Here is a 16,596-nt window from a genome sequence, read left to right as displayed (position 1 = left end):
CTTATTTCAGGAAGGGCAGGCACCGCAGGGGAGCATGCCCTCCACGCTGCTCCCGCCGAGGGGGGAAGCCTGCCGCCAGCTCGGCACCGGGAGGCTCCCCACGCCGCTCACACGGCATTTTGAAGGCCTGCAGCAGCCCAGGCAGCTCACGCTTCCCCTACAACCCGCCGCCCCTCTGCGGGACCCCCGCCACCCCGCAGCCCCGCGCCACCCCTCAGGGACCCCTCAGGGACCCCTCAGGGACCCCTCAGGGACCCCTCGGCGGCCCGGCCGCGACGCCACAGCGGGGGCCCTGCCATGACGCCACCGTGCCGCCGGCACAGCCCCACTCCCCCCAACCCCCCCCCCCCGGTTTCGGGGCGGGTCCCCGCGGTGCCCGCCCCCCGCAGGGCGGTGCCGGTGCCGGGAGGGCCGGGCCGGCGGAGCCGCGGCGCCAGCAGCTGTCGGCGGGGGCGATGCGGATGGCGGCCGGTGCGGCAGCGGGCGAGGGGGCAGCGCAGAGCCCCGGGCCCGGGCCCGGGCCCGGCCCCGCCGCCGTGTCGCTGGGCCTGAGCGTGGCCGTGGTGTCCAGCCTGGTGAACGGCTCCACCTTCGTCCTGCAGAAGAAGGGCATCGTGCGGGCCCGCGGGAGAGGTAGGGCCGCGCTGCCGACGCCGTCACCACCACCACCACCCCCGGGCATCCCCAGAAAGCAGCGCGGGGGCTGCTGCCCGCTGGGGTCCGTCCGACAGCCCCGGGGCCTCGCCGAGGGAGGGGGGCCCGGCTCTAAAATGGAGCCCCCCGGGGCTCGCGGCTGACGGGAGGCGGTGTGGTGGTGGCGGCGGCTCGGCGCTCCGGGGGTGGGACGGCGGCTGTGTGCGTGTGTTTTCTCGCTGTCACGCCTTATTCGCGAGGAAAGTTGTGGGGGCAGGCTGCCTGGTGTTATTCCTGGGGTCAGGAGGCAGTCGGTGGGCAGGTGGTGTCTGTGTGCGAGCGTGCATAGCCCCCTGGAGCTCTTCCTCGTGGACAAACCCGTATTAACAACCATAACGTATTCCGTATTTCCTCCGTGTGTGTGCACATGCATATGATTTTCCTTGTTGGAGGTGGCTTGTGTCAGAGCAGCGGCGCCTTCCCGCTGCCCGCGGCACGCTCAGGCTGGGTGCAGTGGAGCAGCACAAACTTGCAGCTCTGTTACGACCGGCTGGCAGCATGAGCTAGCAAGTTTGTTCTGCGTTTTCTACAATGACCTTACAGTTAAGGGTCCCGGACAGGCCGCCGTTTTGCAAGCTGCTGTCCCTGCAAGATGGCTGTAATCCATTTTTATTGTCCACAGAGAGATAACGTTTGCATCATAAATGCAAATCTTTTTGTAAGGGAAACAATGGGGAAATGAGAGAGAAAAAAGGAGTGACTTTCCAGCCCGGCCTAGTTAAAGGAACTTTCCATTTTGGTCTATAGTTGGGTCTCATCGCTTCAGCTGTGCGCTGGGTTAAGTGGGCGATGGGCGTGCATCCGTGTGCTTGGTGCTGGTGTCCGAGTGTTGCACCTGCCAAACACCCGCTTTGAAGATTTTACTGACTTTTATCTGTGTACCTTGCCAAGCATTTCCTAGTGCCATGCTTGGGGTAGCAAATACCCTACGTCCCTCTCCATTCAATGTTCTGAAGCCATGCGGCTCTTCCTTGAACCTAGCGGTCAGAACTAGGAGCCCAAGATGGTCGATGTCAGATGATGTCTTTTTTTCCATTGCCTTCAGTAGGTGTTGTATAATTAACAAGGAGGCACTTCAAGTCTTTTCTCTGTTCTCTCCCAAATCAATAACATTGTATCAATGCAATTAGTAATCCTCGCTTAGTTAGAAACAGCAGCGGGTGGCAAATATTTTGCAAAGTTATCTTACTTGAGTCAATATTTTCTGTAATTTGTGCTCCCAACAGTGTTTTTATTTTATATGCAATAACAAAAGTCCAAAAAATGATTACACCCACTCTAAAGCTGGCCATTTTCATTAGTCATTTTCCATCTCACTTCAATTATATAGTGTGATTTCCAAGCATTTAATATTTTATAAGTCTCCAGAGTTGCAGATTACTGTATCTTTCTTTTATTTGGGATTTCAGAGTGCTAGCTGTAGGTACAATATTGCCTATTGCTCCACCAGGCCTTAAGAAAGCATCTTCCCAAGTAAATGCAGAGCTGGATTGCTAGAAAGAGGAGCAGAATGTGAGAGAATGACGTGATGCCAAGGTCACGTTCAGCGGGGCTAGTCTTTGGTTTAGTAAGTAGTGATTAGCCTTGATGCTCTACAGAAGTAGAGCTGATAAAATGTGGTGTATGGGCTCCCCGGTGCGCTCTGGGTCAAGAGTCTATCATCTGACAATGGAAACAGTCATCCTTGAGCTCGGGAGGCACTAGAGGACAATCCAGAGTTTTTATTCCGCTCTTGGAGATGTGGCATTATGTCAGTAATTCAGAGGCTTCAGTCATAGTGTTTCCCAAACGTTCACATGCAGGAGGATCCGTCCATGCTCCCGTACTGCCAAAACTGCGTGCCAGAACAACTTCTGTGATACAACTTCATTCAGGCTACTTGAGCGAACTAATTTATGTAAATTGTGTCTTGTTTCCATAGGTTTCCCATTCTTCTAGTAGTGGCTCCAATGTGTATGTTAAGTGGCACCTTCAGAGTTTTTTTCTCATTTGCTGACATTTTGGACGCTCTTCAAAGTAATGCAGCATTAGTATCGCATAGGTACTTCAGACTGGACACCAGAGCGTCTAACACATTGCCTTAAGAAGGTCTGACTTGGACACCTAGGCCAAATCTGGGCAACTTCTGTCCTCCCTTGTTTTCTGCTCGCTCAGCTGCCTTGAGGAAAAGGATTAAGATAAAGGTCCTAAATAGCTGAGAGTATGGAAATCATTCTATTTTGTTGCCCCAATATTGCAGTTTCATATTTTTCTAATATATCTTCCTATACTTCCTCTCCCAGGTACTTCATACTTGACAGATATAGTATGGTGGTCTGGCACTATTGCAAGTAAGTATCTTAAATGGCTCCTTTTTTTTGAAGGGGGAAGTTGTGGTTAGGTGGCAAAATGAGACATCAGAAAATCTGGTTCTGATCTTGAATCTGGCACTCACTTGTAGTGAAATTCCTTTCCCTTGGGAATATCTCACCCTTACTAAACTGTCTCTCTGATTGTTATGTCTGATGGTGTTAGAAAAGGCAAAGAGCTGGGATAAACCCAAGTTAGACTTCTTTCCAGATTTTCTGAACCATTTGATGCTTGTAGCCCCTGGCACCCACACACTGCTCTGACTCTGGATTCTTGCATGTTTTGTGTCTTTGGATTGTACTGCTGTGCCCAGTTTTTAATAAAAGTCAAAGCTGAATAAGAAATTGTAGTTCTGCACAAAAGGGCTCATTGAGCACATTATGTTTTAGATCAGAAAGCAGTTAGCCAGTCTCAATTAAAAAAACCAAAACAAACAAAAAAACCCCACATTTTTTGATTTCTAGTTTGACAGTTCCAGTTTGGGTGTTGTTTTAAATCTGCAAGATTAATATGAAGCCATATACGGGGCTGATTATGAGATCTGTACAGTTTTCATCAGAGTATTTTTGTAAGCCATCCTCACACTATGTTCAGTCTCCAACTTGAATGCAGCATGTGGAGTAACTAGCTTTTTCCTTTTTAAGTTCAGCCCTAGTTTTACCACGGGAGTTTAAAATCAAACCCCACTTACAGACACTAGTCCAGCCTTTTGTGGATTATATGGAAATGTTTTGATGCAGCAAGGTATTTTTTGTTGTTTTCATGCTGTACACAGGGAATGGACGTTGATAGATCCCTCAAAGGACAAAGCCTGCAGCAAATGTAGAAGCCAGCAGAGCTTCAGAGGCAAGTCCTCAGCTAATTTAAGATGAGCTTAAGCAGTTCTTTGTGGGCTTCTGACTTTGCTGTGATCACTGCTGCCTAAGCAGCAAAAAAATTTATGCTTTGGTCACTATTGTTTATCCTTTGTGAGGCTTCTGACTTGAATTTCAGAACAGGAGTTAAAACGAGAGTTTTTATTACTGGAGCTTATCTTGGTGAATTAGAAGAAAAGATTTCCTGCTTAAAAGCTGCCTGAAGGCAAAATAGCTGCAGGGAAAGGTTTCCTTCGGCTTCTGTCTATCAGCTAGGTGCAGGTATTTCAAAACACAGCCTCAATTATTTCACAAAGGAACCAAAGTAAGGATTCCTTAAGGACGTTACAGGTTCGGTATTGCAACACTGCCACAAACTGCAATAGCAAGGGCCAGGTAGGCAGCTATGGGATCCAGGGAGAGGCGGTGTTTTGGGGGTTAGCAATATCCCCAGTAATCTGGGTGAAATTATAGTAGCTGATACTGTTTTCTCAAGTATGGAATTTGGGGTCAGGATGACTAACAAAACCAGCATAAACTCTACCAACTTGTTTTCACAATATTTGTTCAGACAATGAACAAGCATTTCTGAGTTGGCATGCTGGCTTGAAATAACACTGCCTAGCTATTTTGTGGCAATAGGATCTACTGGAAGACTTCAAATGAAGGCCTACAGATTCTGCTAAGGGACTTTTTTTTTTTTTTACACTGTAGTCAAACAGTGATTACAGATATTCCAGTTAGCATTAAACTCATTAGCTAAAGAATTAGTTTCAGTGCAGGGTTTGATAGCTGCATGGATCTGGTATTTGTGACTGTTTTTACAGTGGATGCATATGTCTTAGCACGTTATTGCAGAACAGGAGTGCACTTGGGAAGGAAGTCTCCTGTTTGTCTCCCCTCACTGTGCTTTAGTTCACATTGTGAAGCAGTGTTGGAGCTTTTGAACTGAGCTCCTTTACGATGAAACGAGGCTGGAAGGTGCTTTCTAGGGACATGGCTGATGCACATCAGCTGCAAACAGACTTGGTCTGTGGGAGCAGGCTAAACTGAGTCTGCAATAAAACCCCTGAGATGCATGGAGCAGACATCTTTTGCTGTTCAGATCTGCTCTTACTGGTCTCCTTGCTGATGTAGACATGTCTGTGCACCAGGGTTTGTGTTGCAATAACTTCTGGGATATCGGTACTCCTTTTGCAAAGTCAGCTTGGTGTGCCATCAAGAGCTGAAGTCACGTCTTGATTTACAGCCCTGATGTATCTGGAGACGGATTTCTATCCACTGAGGACTGAGTAGGTTGGCAGCAAAGGTCTTCAACAACAGGCAGATGGTAGCCATTACTCAGATTCTTTTTATAATTGGTCTTTGTTAATCCTGGCCTGTTGTTCACAGTGGTGAGAGACTGCTACTATTATTCCACAGTACTACTGAAAACTCTTGGTGAGTTCAGAGGGCTTATAATACATGCAGTGTGACCAAAGCTTCGGAGTCCTAATTTATGTATCGGTGTTGGTGCCATCTATTAGTGTTCTGTCCTCAGAAAGATAAGGCACCTGGCCTACAAAAAAGAAACAAACAAACAAGTTATTGCCAGAATAACTTGAAAATGTACGGAATCAGCAGAAACATGGTGTGCCAGGTGTGCCCTGCCCTCTGTGCAAGGTGTTCCTCAGGGCTGTTGGATGCCTTGAAGGTATCCGCGTGTGCCTGCTGAAGGACAAAACTGAGGCTGGTAGCTGAGTTACTCCATTCCTAGGGGCAAAAAATATTCAGAATACCACCACTGACTCCTGTGCTCTAGCAGTGGTGCTCATTAACTTCTCTGGCTTGTTCCGGCATACAGAGAGAGCCTCGGTGCCTTGAATTAGATTAATTTTGCCGTGCTCTGCAGTTCTGTGAGTTTGTTTGTCTCCTTCATGTTCCATGTAGGTTACACAGGTCTTCAGCTTCACTGAGCTAATTCAGTAATTAATTAATGTTTGCACAGCGCTTTGCAGGTGTGAAGAGCAGGGTGATAACAATATTTGATAGTCAAGGGCAATGCCAGTCTGAGCAGAAAGAGTTTGGCTTCTTGGTATGTTTTTAAATGCTAATAATGGCTCTTAAAATCAGCTTGAAACGCGAGCTGTGTGTAACTTGGGTTCAGCCTCAGGGTTCTCACCAGTTACCAGACTGTCACTAGGCAAGCATCATGTTGGCCTGTTATAAACTTGCCAGCACTTGCAAAACCATCAAGCTGTTTTTCTTTTTTTTTTTTTTTTTTTTTGCTGAAAGCTTGAACACATGAAGTATTTATCACAGCTGTGGTGTGCAGTAGTGTGGTAAATTTAGGAATTGGCTTTCTTGGGGCAGAGGGGAGAGAATAAGATCTTGAGGCTTTTACTGTGACTTGGCACGGATCTGTTCTTCTTACAGTGGTCAGGAATTTCTTCTCGTGTTATACAGGGCTTTGAAAAGTTGACACAGTCTACTGTATGTCGAGGAGCTTTTACGCATGTGCTTAGTGTCTCATTATTAGATGAGTTTCCTGTCCTTATCTTCCACCAAGAAGGGAACACTGCTGTTAGAAACTATAAGCAAGTGCATTTGTGTTAGGTGTATGCATGTTCTAAAGTTGAAATTGTGGCTTAGATATGCTTTTAGCACTCCCTGTTAAGATATCCGAGTGTAATCCATGTGTTTCTAACACATGATTAGATAGTCTTATTTGCAAGTCCTCTTGGTGGAGTATAAATAAGATTTACTGTATCCTCTCGGATCATCTTCTATGGCAAATATAAATCCTGTATTAATGTATAAAAATTCTGGCCATTTTGTGTTAGTGCAAAATTAACGGAGCAGAGCAGATCTGTAACATCTGTTTTCCAGTTAGATCAGTCTTTCTCAAGCAGTATTGGGTAAGTTTTCATTCCTTCTTTTTACAAAGGGATTTAAAGGCTTATTTCTGTTTCTCTTGACAGTGGCTCTGGGTCAAATAGGGAATTTCTTGGCCTACACTGCAGTCCCAACCGTGTTAGTGACTCCCTTGGGAGCACTTGGCGTTCCATTTGGGTAAGAGTTTGCTTTTTTTGTTTTTCTTTGAATGCTGTTACTACTGAGCAAAGCATCAAAGAGACTTCATGATCACTGGAGGTCCCCTAAAAAGGTGTCAGGCTTATGAGCTTTAATGATGCGTTACAATGCCACCTATTCCTGTTTTGCCCAGTAAAGTGTGTGTGTTGGGGTGGTGGTGGTGGGAGAACAGTGAAGAGAGGGTTTCTGAGTATCTTCTGTTTAACTGTCACTATGATCCGGAATAGATAAATGACTTTTCCTTCACTTTGATTATTCTGGACTCTTCTGTTTATTCTCTTATTCACAGTCCCGTCCTTATGTAGGTCTTTCTCATTGTTTCACATTCTCTGCCCTGCTATCCACAACCCATGTGTTTATTGATGCTGATTTTAATTTAAGTGGGTTTGGCCCAGCTTCCTGAAGTTCCCTTCATATGGCTGCCCACAGCTTCTTCAGCGTGATGCTTGTTTGAGGGGAGAGAGGGCAAGAAAAGGCATCAAGTGCTCCTGAATGGAGTTTAATTTACAGCTAAATATTCTGTGAATAGCTAAGCACTATCTGTGAAGCTGCGACAGTGGAAAAAGTACAGTTATTTAAAAACAATGCTGTGCATTGCCTGAGATTTTTTTTTTCCTGTTACCCACTGTTGTTTGCTGAATTATCTATCTGCTTTGGTCATCTACTTTATAAATTGCTTTGTGTAGGCTTCATGTCTGTCTTTAGTTTTATACTCTGTGAGGCACAGTGGTGCTTTACTCACCACCTATTACTTTAGCCTAGGCCACATAATTTTGTATATTTTGTTCAGCTACATGTCTGAGCCTTGGGATCTTTGTAACCAGAGCTGATTTTTATCTCATGATTGCATAACATATAAAAAATGTGGGTTACTGGTATCTCAACAAACCATTAACAGGTAGATGTCTGTCTCAGGGCTGCCGGATACCTGCTTGTTCCTTCCTTCATTTTTTTTTTTTTCATTTGTTGTTTGTTTGTTTGTTTTTGGAGTAGTAGGGGGCTATGGTTTTTGGGGGGGGGTTCTGTTTGCTTGTTTGGAGGGCATTTTGTTTCTTTTTATTTGGGGGGGGGGGGGGGGGGCTGTTTTTCCTGAGATGAAACATGAAAGATTGAGTAAGGCTGAGACTGGGTGAATCTTCCCTAAAATAAGTCAGAAGTGCATTTTGAGGGCTATTTGAAAATTTGCTAACATCTGGTAATAATTTCTTTAAGAAGGAAATTATAGTGGAAAGTAGGTGTTAGAGCATTAGTAACGGGAAGTATTCACGCTTTTAATATTCTTTCTTTTTTTGTGAAAGGTCCATTTTAGCTTCTTACTTGCTGAAAGAAAAACTGAACATTCTTGGCAAGCTGGGATGTTTGCTGAGCTGCGCTGGATCTGTTGTGCTCATCATTCATTCCCCAAAGTCTGAGAGCGTAACAACTCAGGCTGAGCTTGAAGAGAAGCTAACAAATCCAGGTACTTTGTTCTTTTCTTAACTCAGAATGATTTTGTGAGACTGAGAGCACACATGAGGAGGGGACATGCCACTTCCATGAAATAGGAAAATTGACTTCTGAAGAAAATATGTCATAATTGAGGCAAACCAATATGGTTTTTGTGTAGGAAAACTATGACTTGCTGAACTTAGAATTTCTCAGATTTATTGATAAATGTGTGCCAAAAGGAAAACACAAATGCTTTTGAAAACGTTCTCCTTCACAACAAGATTAGAGCAATGGCCTTTTGAACTTGTAATATTCTAAAATCTTGAAAAAGTGTATCTTGCATCTTAGAGATGAAAGGCGTAATTCTAGGACCTCAATTTACGTTGTTTTGAAAAAAAAAAAAAAACAAACAAAAAAATACTCATTTGCTTTAAGTGAGAGAAACTGAAACCTAACAACATCAGCTATCCAAAATTAAGGATGAGAGGGGAAAAAAAGCAAAGCAAAAAAAAAAATTGCAAACAAAGAGAACAAAACAAATACCCTGGTCTAAATTTACACTTTGTCTGACTGAAATGAATTGGAAATATATTTCTTTAAAACTTTAAAGCACACAATATTTTTGTATACAAAAACTGTAATATAAATGATATGGCCTCCCGGTTCTTCCAGCTGCCCCTTCTCATCCCACTCAGCTAAATGGGATCTAACTTTATGCCTAAGCTCCTTGCTGGGTCCACCAGGTTATGAATAAGGTGTTGTCATAGCTGTCTGTTGTACAGGACTTTAAGGAGTATAACCCTGATGGAAGAGAGCATTAAAAAAAAAAAAAAAAGCCACCTTCAGTTCAAATGTGCAGCCATGTATTTTACTACTTGATGATTCGCTTTACACAAAGCATGTGAGAACATCACCAGTTTCAGGTGCCCACACCATCACTAAAAGCACAGCGATGTAGGTCTATATACAACAGTAAATCTCAGTTGTGGTGTATGCCTTAGGTTCGTTGGTAAGACGTGACTTGCCTGCTAAAATGTCAAGAATGCCAAGAGTTCTTACCGTGCTGTTATCTTGTTTTCTTTTTGTTTTCCAGTTTTCGTGGGTTATCTCTGCATAGTACTGCTAATGCTTCTCCTGCTTATCTTCTGGATAGCTCCAGCTCATGGACCTACTAATATCATGGTTTACATCAGCATTTGCTCTCTCTTGGGCAGTTTCACTGTTCCCAGCACAAAAGGCATTGGGCTGGCTGCTCAAGATATCTTTCACAATAACCCGTCAAGTCAAAGGGCTCTGTACCTCTGTCTGGTACTTCTGGCAGTATTAGGATGTAGCATTATCATTCAGTTCAGATACATCAATAAGGCACTGGAATGTTTTGACTCCTCTGTGTTTGGAGCCATCTACTACGTTGTGTTTACCACTCTAGTCCTGCTGGCTTCAGCTATCCTTTTCAGGGAATGGAGTAATGTAGGAGTGGTAGATTTCTTGGGAATGGCATGTGGATTCACCACAGTGTCTATTGGAATTGTTCTTATACAAGTCTTCAAGGAGTTCAACTTCAATATCGGAGATTTAAATAAACCTAACATGAAGACAGATTAAAATATTTTTTGAGGGGAAACTGGATGGCTCAGGGAATGATACGGAGCCTTTCATTTCTAGGTCACTGATTCAAATATGGTTCAGGTTGGTAGTTGCCCTCTGACAATTTGGTGGCCTACATGAAATGAATTGGAGGCCTCCATCCAGTTTCAAAGGAGCAGTTGTCCATGTACCCCAGTCAACACAATAAATGACCTTAATTGGAACCGTTGATTGAGTCAGCATAGGGACCGATGTATTTCCTTAAAGTAAAGGGTGATAAGTCAGAAAAGATTTGTGGGTATCCTGACAGACCTGTGTGTGAATGCTTGTGTTATGGTGGCTGATGTGGGTAGAGAACATCAGTTCCTAATGCACTCAATCTGATACCTTTCATGGGTGATGTATACCTTAAAAATAAGGGGGGAGGGGGAGGTGAGTAGAGCAATTTGTTAATACTGCAATGTGTTCACCGTCAAGGCTGTGAATTCTGAGACAAACATTGGCTGAACTGTGGACTGCAGATTTGACCTTTTTAGTGACTGTCTTAGCAGCATGGTCTGCCATGTGGTGAAGACACTGGGGAGTTTTAAATTGAATTCTTTACACAGAGCAGTGGACCCTTAAAATCCTTCACTATTTCCTTATCAGCTGATGGTAGTGTCCAGGTATGCATTTTTCTTTGTAACATGTGCATTAAGACATACCACATTCACCTGAGAGTTTTTAATTGGGAACAGACAGAAAGACTGTGAAGGATGTGGAAACGATCACAGACTCATTGCCTATATGGTGGCTTATTTGTAAGCAGCTCAGAACTATTTCAGTGCCTTTGTAATCCAAAAATACTGCATAAATGTGAATGTATTTGTTTCAGATGGCCTACATTGGTTTAATAATTCAGTTTCACTGTCTATAATACTGTATTCAAATTCTAAGCATGTAAAGCATTCAGAAGGAGCCATGTATTTTTGGCAGAATACAGAAACCTGAATTGAAACTCTTAGATGCCTTGACAGCTTCTTAAAAAAAAACGTAGTCATAATGGGAAGAGGTAGCCTACAAGAGGGCCATTCAAAGATGACCAACATACCTTGATTCTAGTGAAGTGACTAGACAGGAAACCATTTTGTGAAGTAGTTAATAAGCAGCAAAAACAAAATAAATGTTTAGAAGACAAAAGAGAATGAGATTTCTCAGAGCTCAGAAGAAAAGATGGCCTCATCCTCTTACGTGGGAAAAGCGGTTGAAGACTGAAAAAGCATAGGCATTCAGAGAGCTGAGTTTCAGAAAAACAACAGGAACATAGAATCAGATCTGCTGACTTACAGACCTGTGTGAATAGTTCAGCAATAATATTTTGACAGGTAGTATAAAATAGGTTAAGCTGTGATTGGAATGATTCTGGACTGTTTAGTTTAAACCTTTTAAAGAATATTGGTATTTCCAAAAAATAGCTAACTTTCATGTTGTGTTTATATTTGTTAGTTAAAATACCACGAGTCAAAAAATTGTAAGGCAAGCTTGAAAAGTAATGAATGTTACCATTTTAAGTACAAAAATGGAAATTGTACAGTGGAAGTCAACACCTCTATGTCAGGATGTCTCTTGAACAAACAAACAAAACACACAAAGTGATTATGAGACCATTTGAGAAAGTTCATGACACCTTATCAAGAAATCATGAATCTAGCTTTGTGGCTGGCTGAGGGTAATGCAGATGTTGATTAATGGGGAGTAATAGTGTCTACTCTCATGAAGTGTTTTTTTGACCTGAATTAATGCTACTTTAAAACTCAGACTCTATTTTAATTTCAGAGAAATGTTAAAAGCCCTTCTGATGGCAGCAATAAACATGAAGACTTACTCTCAAAGACTTACTATTCTGAAGGGAATATTCTGAGGGAATAAGAGCCCCAGGATGTCATTTGGAAGCTAGTTTTACAACCCCAAATTGTGTGGGAGTGATTCTGAATTGACTCTGAGTCTGAACTAGCAGAAACATATGTTACTATAGACTGGCACAGAAGCCAGGTGTCTTGGTGGAATAAAATAGCACTAGCAGAGAAGGGGCCATCTCTGGATTTGCAGATACTACGTATGACTTCTAGAAAGTTTCAGGACTGTAAATGAGGGGAATTGGGCTATGAAAGATGGATAATACTAAACCCTATCCTTTAGGGGTTGGAAGATGGTATATTGGTTATCAGCAGACAAGTATGTTTTGTCATACTAGTTCCATTTTTTATTGAAACCTGAATTGTACATAAGTTATGAGACCTGTAGTGACCTACATTTTTAAAACCATGTTAGCTGTTTTCTGAAGCAGTCAAGTTGTCTTTTCAAAATCCACATTCAGAGTTCATGAGTTACATGTTGGTTTTGTACTAGCATTTGGTCTCTGAACAGTTCCATGAAAATCTTTCTTTAGGTTAAAGTGAAAACATTTGTGTTCTCAGACCTCTGGCCATATTTGTGTGTTTTGTTTTAAAATTTACTCCTATTTATTTAGAAAGTGCCTATCCTAGTATGTTAGGTGCATATGCAAATCATTAGTAAATATTATATCCAAAAAAAACTTGACTGCCCTGTCTAAACCTTGCCATTTTCTGCACCACACAAACAAGTTTACTTGATGAACACTCTCTATGCAGAGTAAGAATTAAGTAGCAGCCATGTTCTGTGGTCTTGTGGCCATTCTTATAGCTGATAAATGTCTGCATAGGTGTCTTCTCCCCAGCTGCTCCTCATCTGTGATGAGCTTTCTAGAAACGTCCAGTTAATCTTGTTTAAAACAGATGTCAAAAGCCAGCACATAAGGTGAAAGAGATTCTTGTGGCCTTGCACATCTTTATATCTCCAGCCTTTCACATCATGAATGCTAAATAATGGAAGCCTTAATGTTTTGCTACTTTGTTCATAAGTGTTCTTCTGAGTTCTGCTGTACCTGATCTGGTTCAATTCTAACTGAAGAGTGCACTAACATTTTATTTTGTCACTGTTGGTATGGTACTTCTTTCTTCCATCCTACGCCCTCCTCATTCTAGGTGTCCTACCTCTTTTAGTCTTTTCCCATTGCTTTTCTGACTTAAGAGGAGGCACTGCTGAAGCTGAATTTTAGCTGTTTCCTCTTTTCCACCCCTTTACAAGTAACTTTGAATAAGACATCTGAGTTCCATCATCTCAGGGAGCAAATGTGCATAGTTGTCTCCTGAGCTTTGGTGTCCCTCGTGGGTCTGCCCACCTTCTCTTTGCATTACGTGTGCTGATAGCTACAAGCCAGATGATTTGTGTTGTGATTCCAATGTAGAAGTGACGGAGGTTACACATAACGTAAAGTGGACTGATGACAGGGGTGGGGTGCATTTTGAATTAAATTCAAATCCACATGAAAGACGTTTCACTCTGTATGTCTGGCTTCTATCGTACTTACCAAACATACTTACTTACATGAAGACAGCTCTTTGATCATTATCCCTTCAGTGTATGGAGGATTTACATGTGTCACTCCTGATCTTTATTAGGTGTCAAATACAAAAATCCCTCAAGTGTTCAGTAGGAGAATAGAAACCTTTTTGATACAACCAAAAAAAAAAAATTTGCTACCTTAAATACTTATGTAAAAAAAAAAAATATATTTAAACAAAGTTATCTGCTGTATTGACTTTCCGGGACACTGTATGTGTAAATAGAGCCTATTTATTGGTGAACTGAAACTAACGTGAATGAGGACCTGTCATATCACACAGTTTGACAAGTGAGGCTTCCTACTAATAATCTTGGTTTATATTTAACATAGGTATTTTTCTGAAGTAACTGGCACTGGAAAATGAAAACACTGGATTTTGTTTGTTGAAATACTAGAATCTGTGAGGTTTAGCTTTGCTTTTTATTTAAAAAAAAAATAGAGGGTTTGTATTTGAAGAAGGATCTCGGGTTATTAAGTATGGGGTGCTTAAAATGGGGCTTTGCACGTTATACCCATCTTACCTTAAATATAAAACATTAAGGACTCTACAGATCTTCCTCAGTTGTCTTGTGATGATGTAACAGCTGAAGTTTTACTGTTAAATCAAATATTATCAATAATTTATCTATTACCTGATATCTTTTCTTTACAGAGATTAGTCTTTGTAATAATTCTTTGGTGCTGCTGAATATGGGCTTAAGTGATGCGGGATTTTAGTCTACTGTGTTAGGCAGCAATGATGTCAAAAGTTATTACTAGTGCCCAAGTGTTTCAGACATCAATGTTGAAATGATTACAAAGTTACAGATTAAGAAATCTTTTTTAAAAGCTGCAAATAAGTTTTCTGTGTTTATTTTTGTTGCTTTTTTTCCCAGATGGTTGCTCTAGAGAGTAGAAAATGTTACACAAAAGGGGTATTTTTTAAGTTAATTCTTTTTTTTAACTGTGGATTTTTTTTTAACCACTTCTCTTTTCTTGGAATGTAAAAAACAGTTCTGATGGGACATGGGGAAAAAAGTGGATGGCAGCAAATACACAGTGTCAGGTTGGGTTGCTTCAATGCTACTGCAATATAGTCACTACAGATTACATAAAAATGATTTATTTTATTAGCTTCTGAACAGTGTATATATATCTCTTTGTTAATGGCTTACAAGTCAAGCTTTCTTTGCTTTTTAAAAAATAGTTATAGGCATGTTGTATTTGCCTTGTGTAAATTATAAAAGGCTATTTATTATTAAGTTTTCTGAAAACTAATCTATTTATTAACCTGTAATGTTTTAAAATAAATGATTTATTTCTAGCTCAACACTTGTTTTGTGACTCCTCCTCTTTATTACACAGGGGAAAAAAATATTTTCCCACACATCTATCTGCTGTACAGCCTAATCCCAACTCATAAACCCAAACTATTTTCCTTACCTTTTTCTAAAATAGCGGTGTTGCTTTTACTGGTAGTAGAAGCTTCTTACCTGTGTACAGGTCAATCACCATATGAAGGGCTCAGTCACCATATGGTGGCATCTGCCAAAAAACAACCCACAGTCTTAAGGCCTTAATTACATAGAAATTTGCTTACGGGTGAACTAAACACTTCTCTGGCAGAAATGCTTGTTGGGACCTGAGTCGTTTCAAACTGTGTTGGAACTACATGGACTTTAAGGTCCCTTCCAACCCAAACTGTTCTATGACTCTGTGTCTTAAGGAAGCCTGGGTCACCAGTCACCAGTCTCATGTACTGTTACAAGAGCTTTCTGTGGAAGGAAAGGAAAATTGTGGAGCCCAACCATCTAATCCTTCATCTGAGATTCATAGCTCCTCAGGTACTGGCACATAAGCACAATTTTCAGGCATGCGGTTTTTCTTCAAATGGCAGGATTTTGATTAGGAGCTCTTTCAGTCTTTGCGCTGTGTTTTAGGGGATGCATCAGTATTATTACTGGTCAAATTTAAATGTTACTTTAAAACAAGCAAAGTAGCTCCTTTCCAGTGTAAAACATTGTGCGCATTGGAAAACGTTGTGGATTCTTTACAAAATATGTGTTGAAAATGTTATTTTTAAAGGTATTGATGATGTTAATATGCTATACCAAGATAGGAAGACCAGAAAACTAGAGAACCTTTCTTTTCTACATGCAGCATCTCTGGTTTTCTTTTATTTTTTATTTTAATTTTGTAAGTAAACAAGGAGTATGTATTTTGGGAATGTTTTTTTTTTTTCCCCAATAAAATTCAACTCCGTTGTTCTCTTACTGTGTACTCTGCAGTTAGAGCTTTTAAGGCATCATTGTGGTAAAAGCCATTGTGCTGCCTATACCACTGTTACTACTGAAGTCTGTGACATAACCAATTCTGAGCATACATATCTCAGCCCCACAGCTCTTTTTTTTTCTTTTTTAACCAAGAAGTGGGGAGAAAAAGTGCTGTTGATTTTCTTTTTTTTTATGAGCTTTGTTTTGAGATCTTATGTGTAAAGCAGAGTCCCTTAAGTTGCATCTGGCAGCGCAACTGTTGTATGAATATACTTGCAGACATGGATCCTTTGTTCTGCTCAGCTGTCTTTGTTAAATGCAGCAGGGACGTGGCCACGAGAGACCCTGCTCCAGCTGCCTGATTTCCTAATCAATTTTCTGGCATGTACAGACATCACTGAATTTAGCACCCTGGTGGGATGCTTTAAAACTCTGCCAGCTGGTGGTATTCTGCCAAGGGACTGTGTACCAGATAGCAGCTTTGGGTAGATAGCTTTTATCGTGATCCTTTCACAGTATGTATGGAGTTGGAGATCGTTGCACAAGAGTCAACAAGTATGCAACACAAAGCAGGATAACTGCTAACCTGTTAATGTTTCCCAAGGGTGGAAGTTTTGCTCTTTGTCCCTCTTAAACCTTGAGGAATGTTTATATAGGCAGTAGATACTGAGACCTGAAAGTTCTGTCCGTAGTCTTGCAGAAGTACCTGGACTAGCAGACCTTTCCTGTGAAATTCACTGAGCACAAAGCTGGGTTGTGCTTAGTTTACCATTGTTCTTCTTTTCAGAGTTCTTTCCAGATACTCTGAAAACATGCCTGGTACATCTCTTGTAAATTATTCAGAGATGCTTTGATTATTTTCTGTTAGTGAACACAACCCCTGGCTGTGAAATAA

At 41.7% G+C, this 16,596-nt stretch overlaps 1 protein-coding gene across 1 annotated transcript; it reads left to right on the top strand.

Moving 5' to 3' along the window:
• Nucleotides 1–406: 406 nt before the first annotated feature.
• Nucleotides 407–14,760, top strand: NIPA1 (NIPA magnesium transporter 1). Its single transcript, XM_048051198.2, has 5 exons — nt 407–633; nt 2,976–3,023; nt 6,857–6,947; nt 8,267–8,427; nt 9,490–14,760. The coding sequence occupies exons 1-5, from the start codon at nt 456–458 to the stop codon at nt 9,999–10,001; spliced, it is 990 nt and encodes a 329-aa protein (XP_047907155.2). The 5' UTR covers nt 407–455; the 3' UTR covers nt 10,002–14,760.
• The last annotated feature ends 1,836 nt before the right edge of the window (nt 14,761–16,596 follow it).

This window comes from Anser cygnoides, chromosome 1 (genome assembly GCF_040182565.1).
Source record: "Anser cygnoides isolate HZ-2024a breed goose chromosome 1, Taihu_goose_T2T_genome, whole genome shotgun sequence".
In the NCBI taxonomy this organism is placed as follows: Eukaryota; Metazoa; Chordata; class Aves; order Anseriformes; family Anatidae; genus Anser; species Anser cygnoides.
The sequence above is the reverse complement of the archived record's forward strand: the minus strand, read 5'-3'. Positions and strand labels throughout refer to the sequence as shown.

What these genes read in the sequence shown, in the direction of transcription:
- NIPA1 (XM_048051198.2), top strand. Translation starts at nt 456, where the DNA reads ATGCGGATGGCGGCCGGTGCGGCAGCGGGCGAGGGGGCAGCGCAGAGC. An exon ending in CGTGCGGGCCCGCGGGAGAG is followed by an intron (nt 634 to 2,975) that starts GTAGGGCCGCGC and finishes TTCCTCTCCCAG; the next exon opens with GTACTTCATACTTGACAGAT. An exon ending in GCACTTGGCGTTCCATTTGG is followed by an intron (nt 6,948 to 8,266) that starts GTAAGAGTTTGC and finishes TTTTTGTGAAAG; the next exon opens with GTCCATTTTAGCTTCTTACT.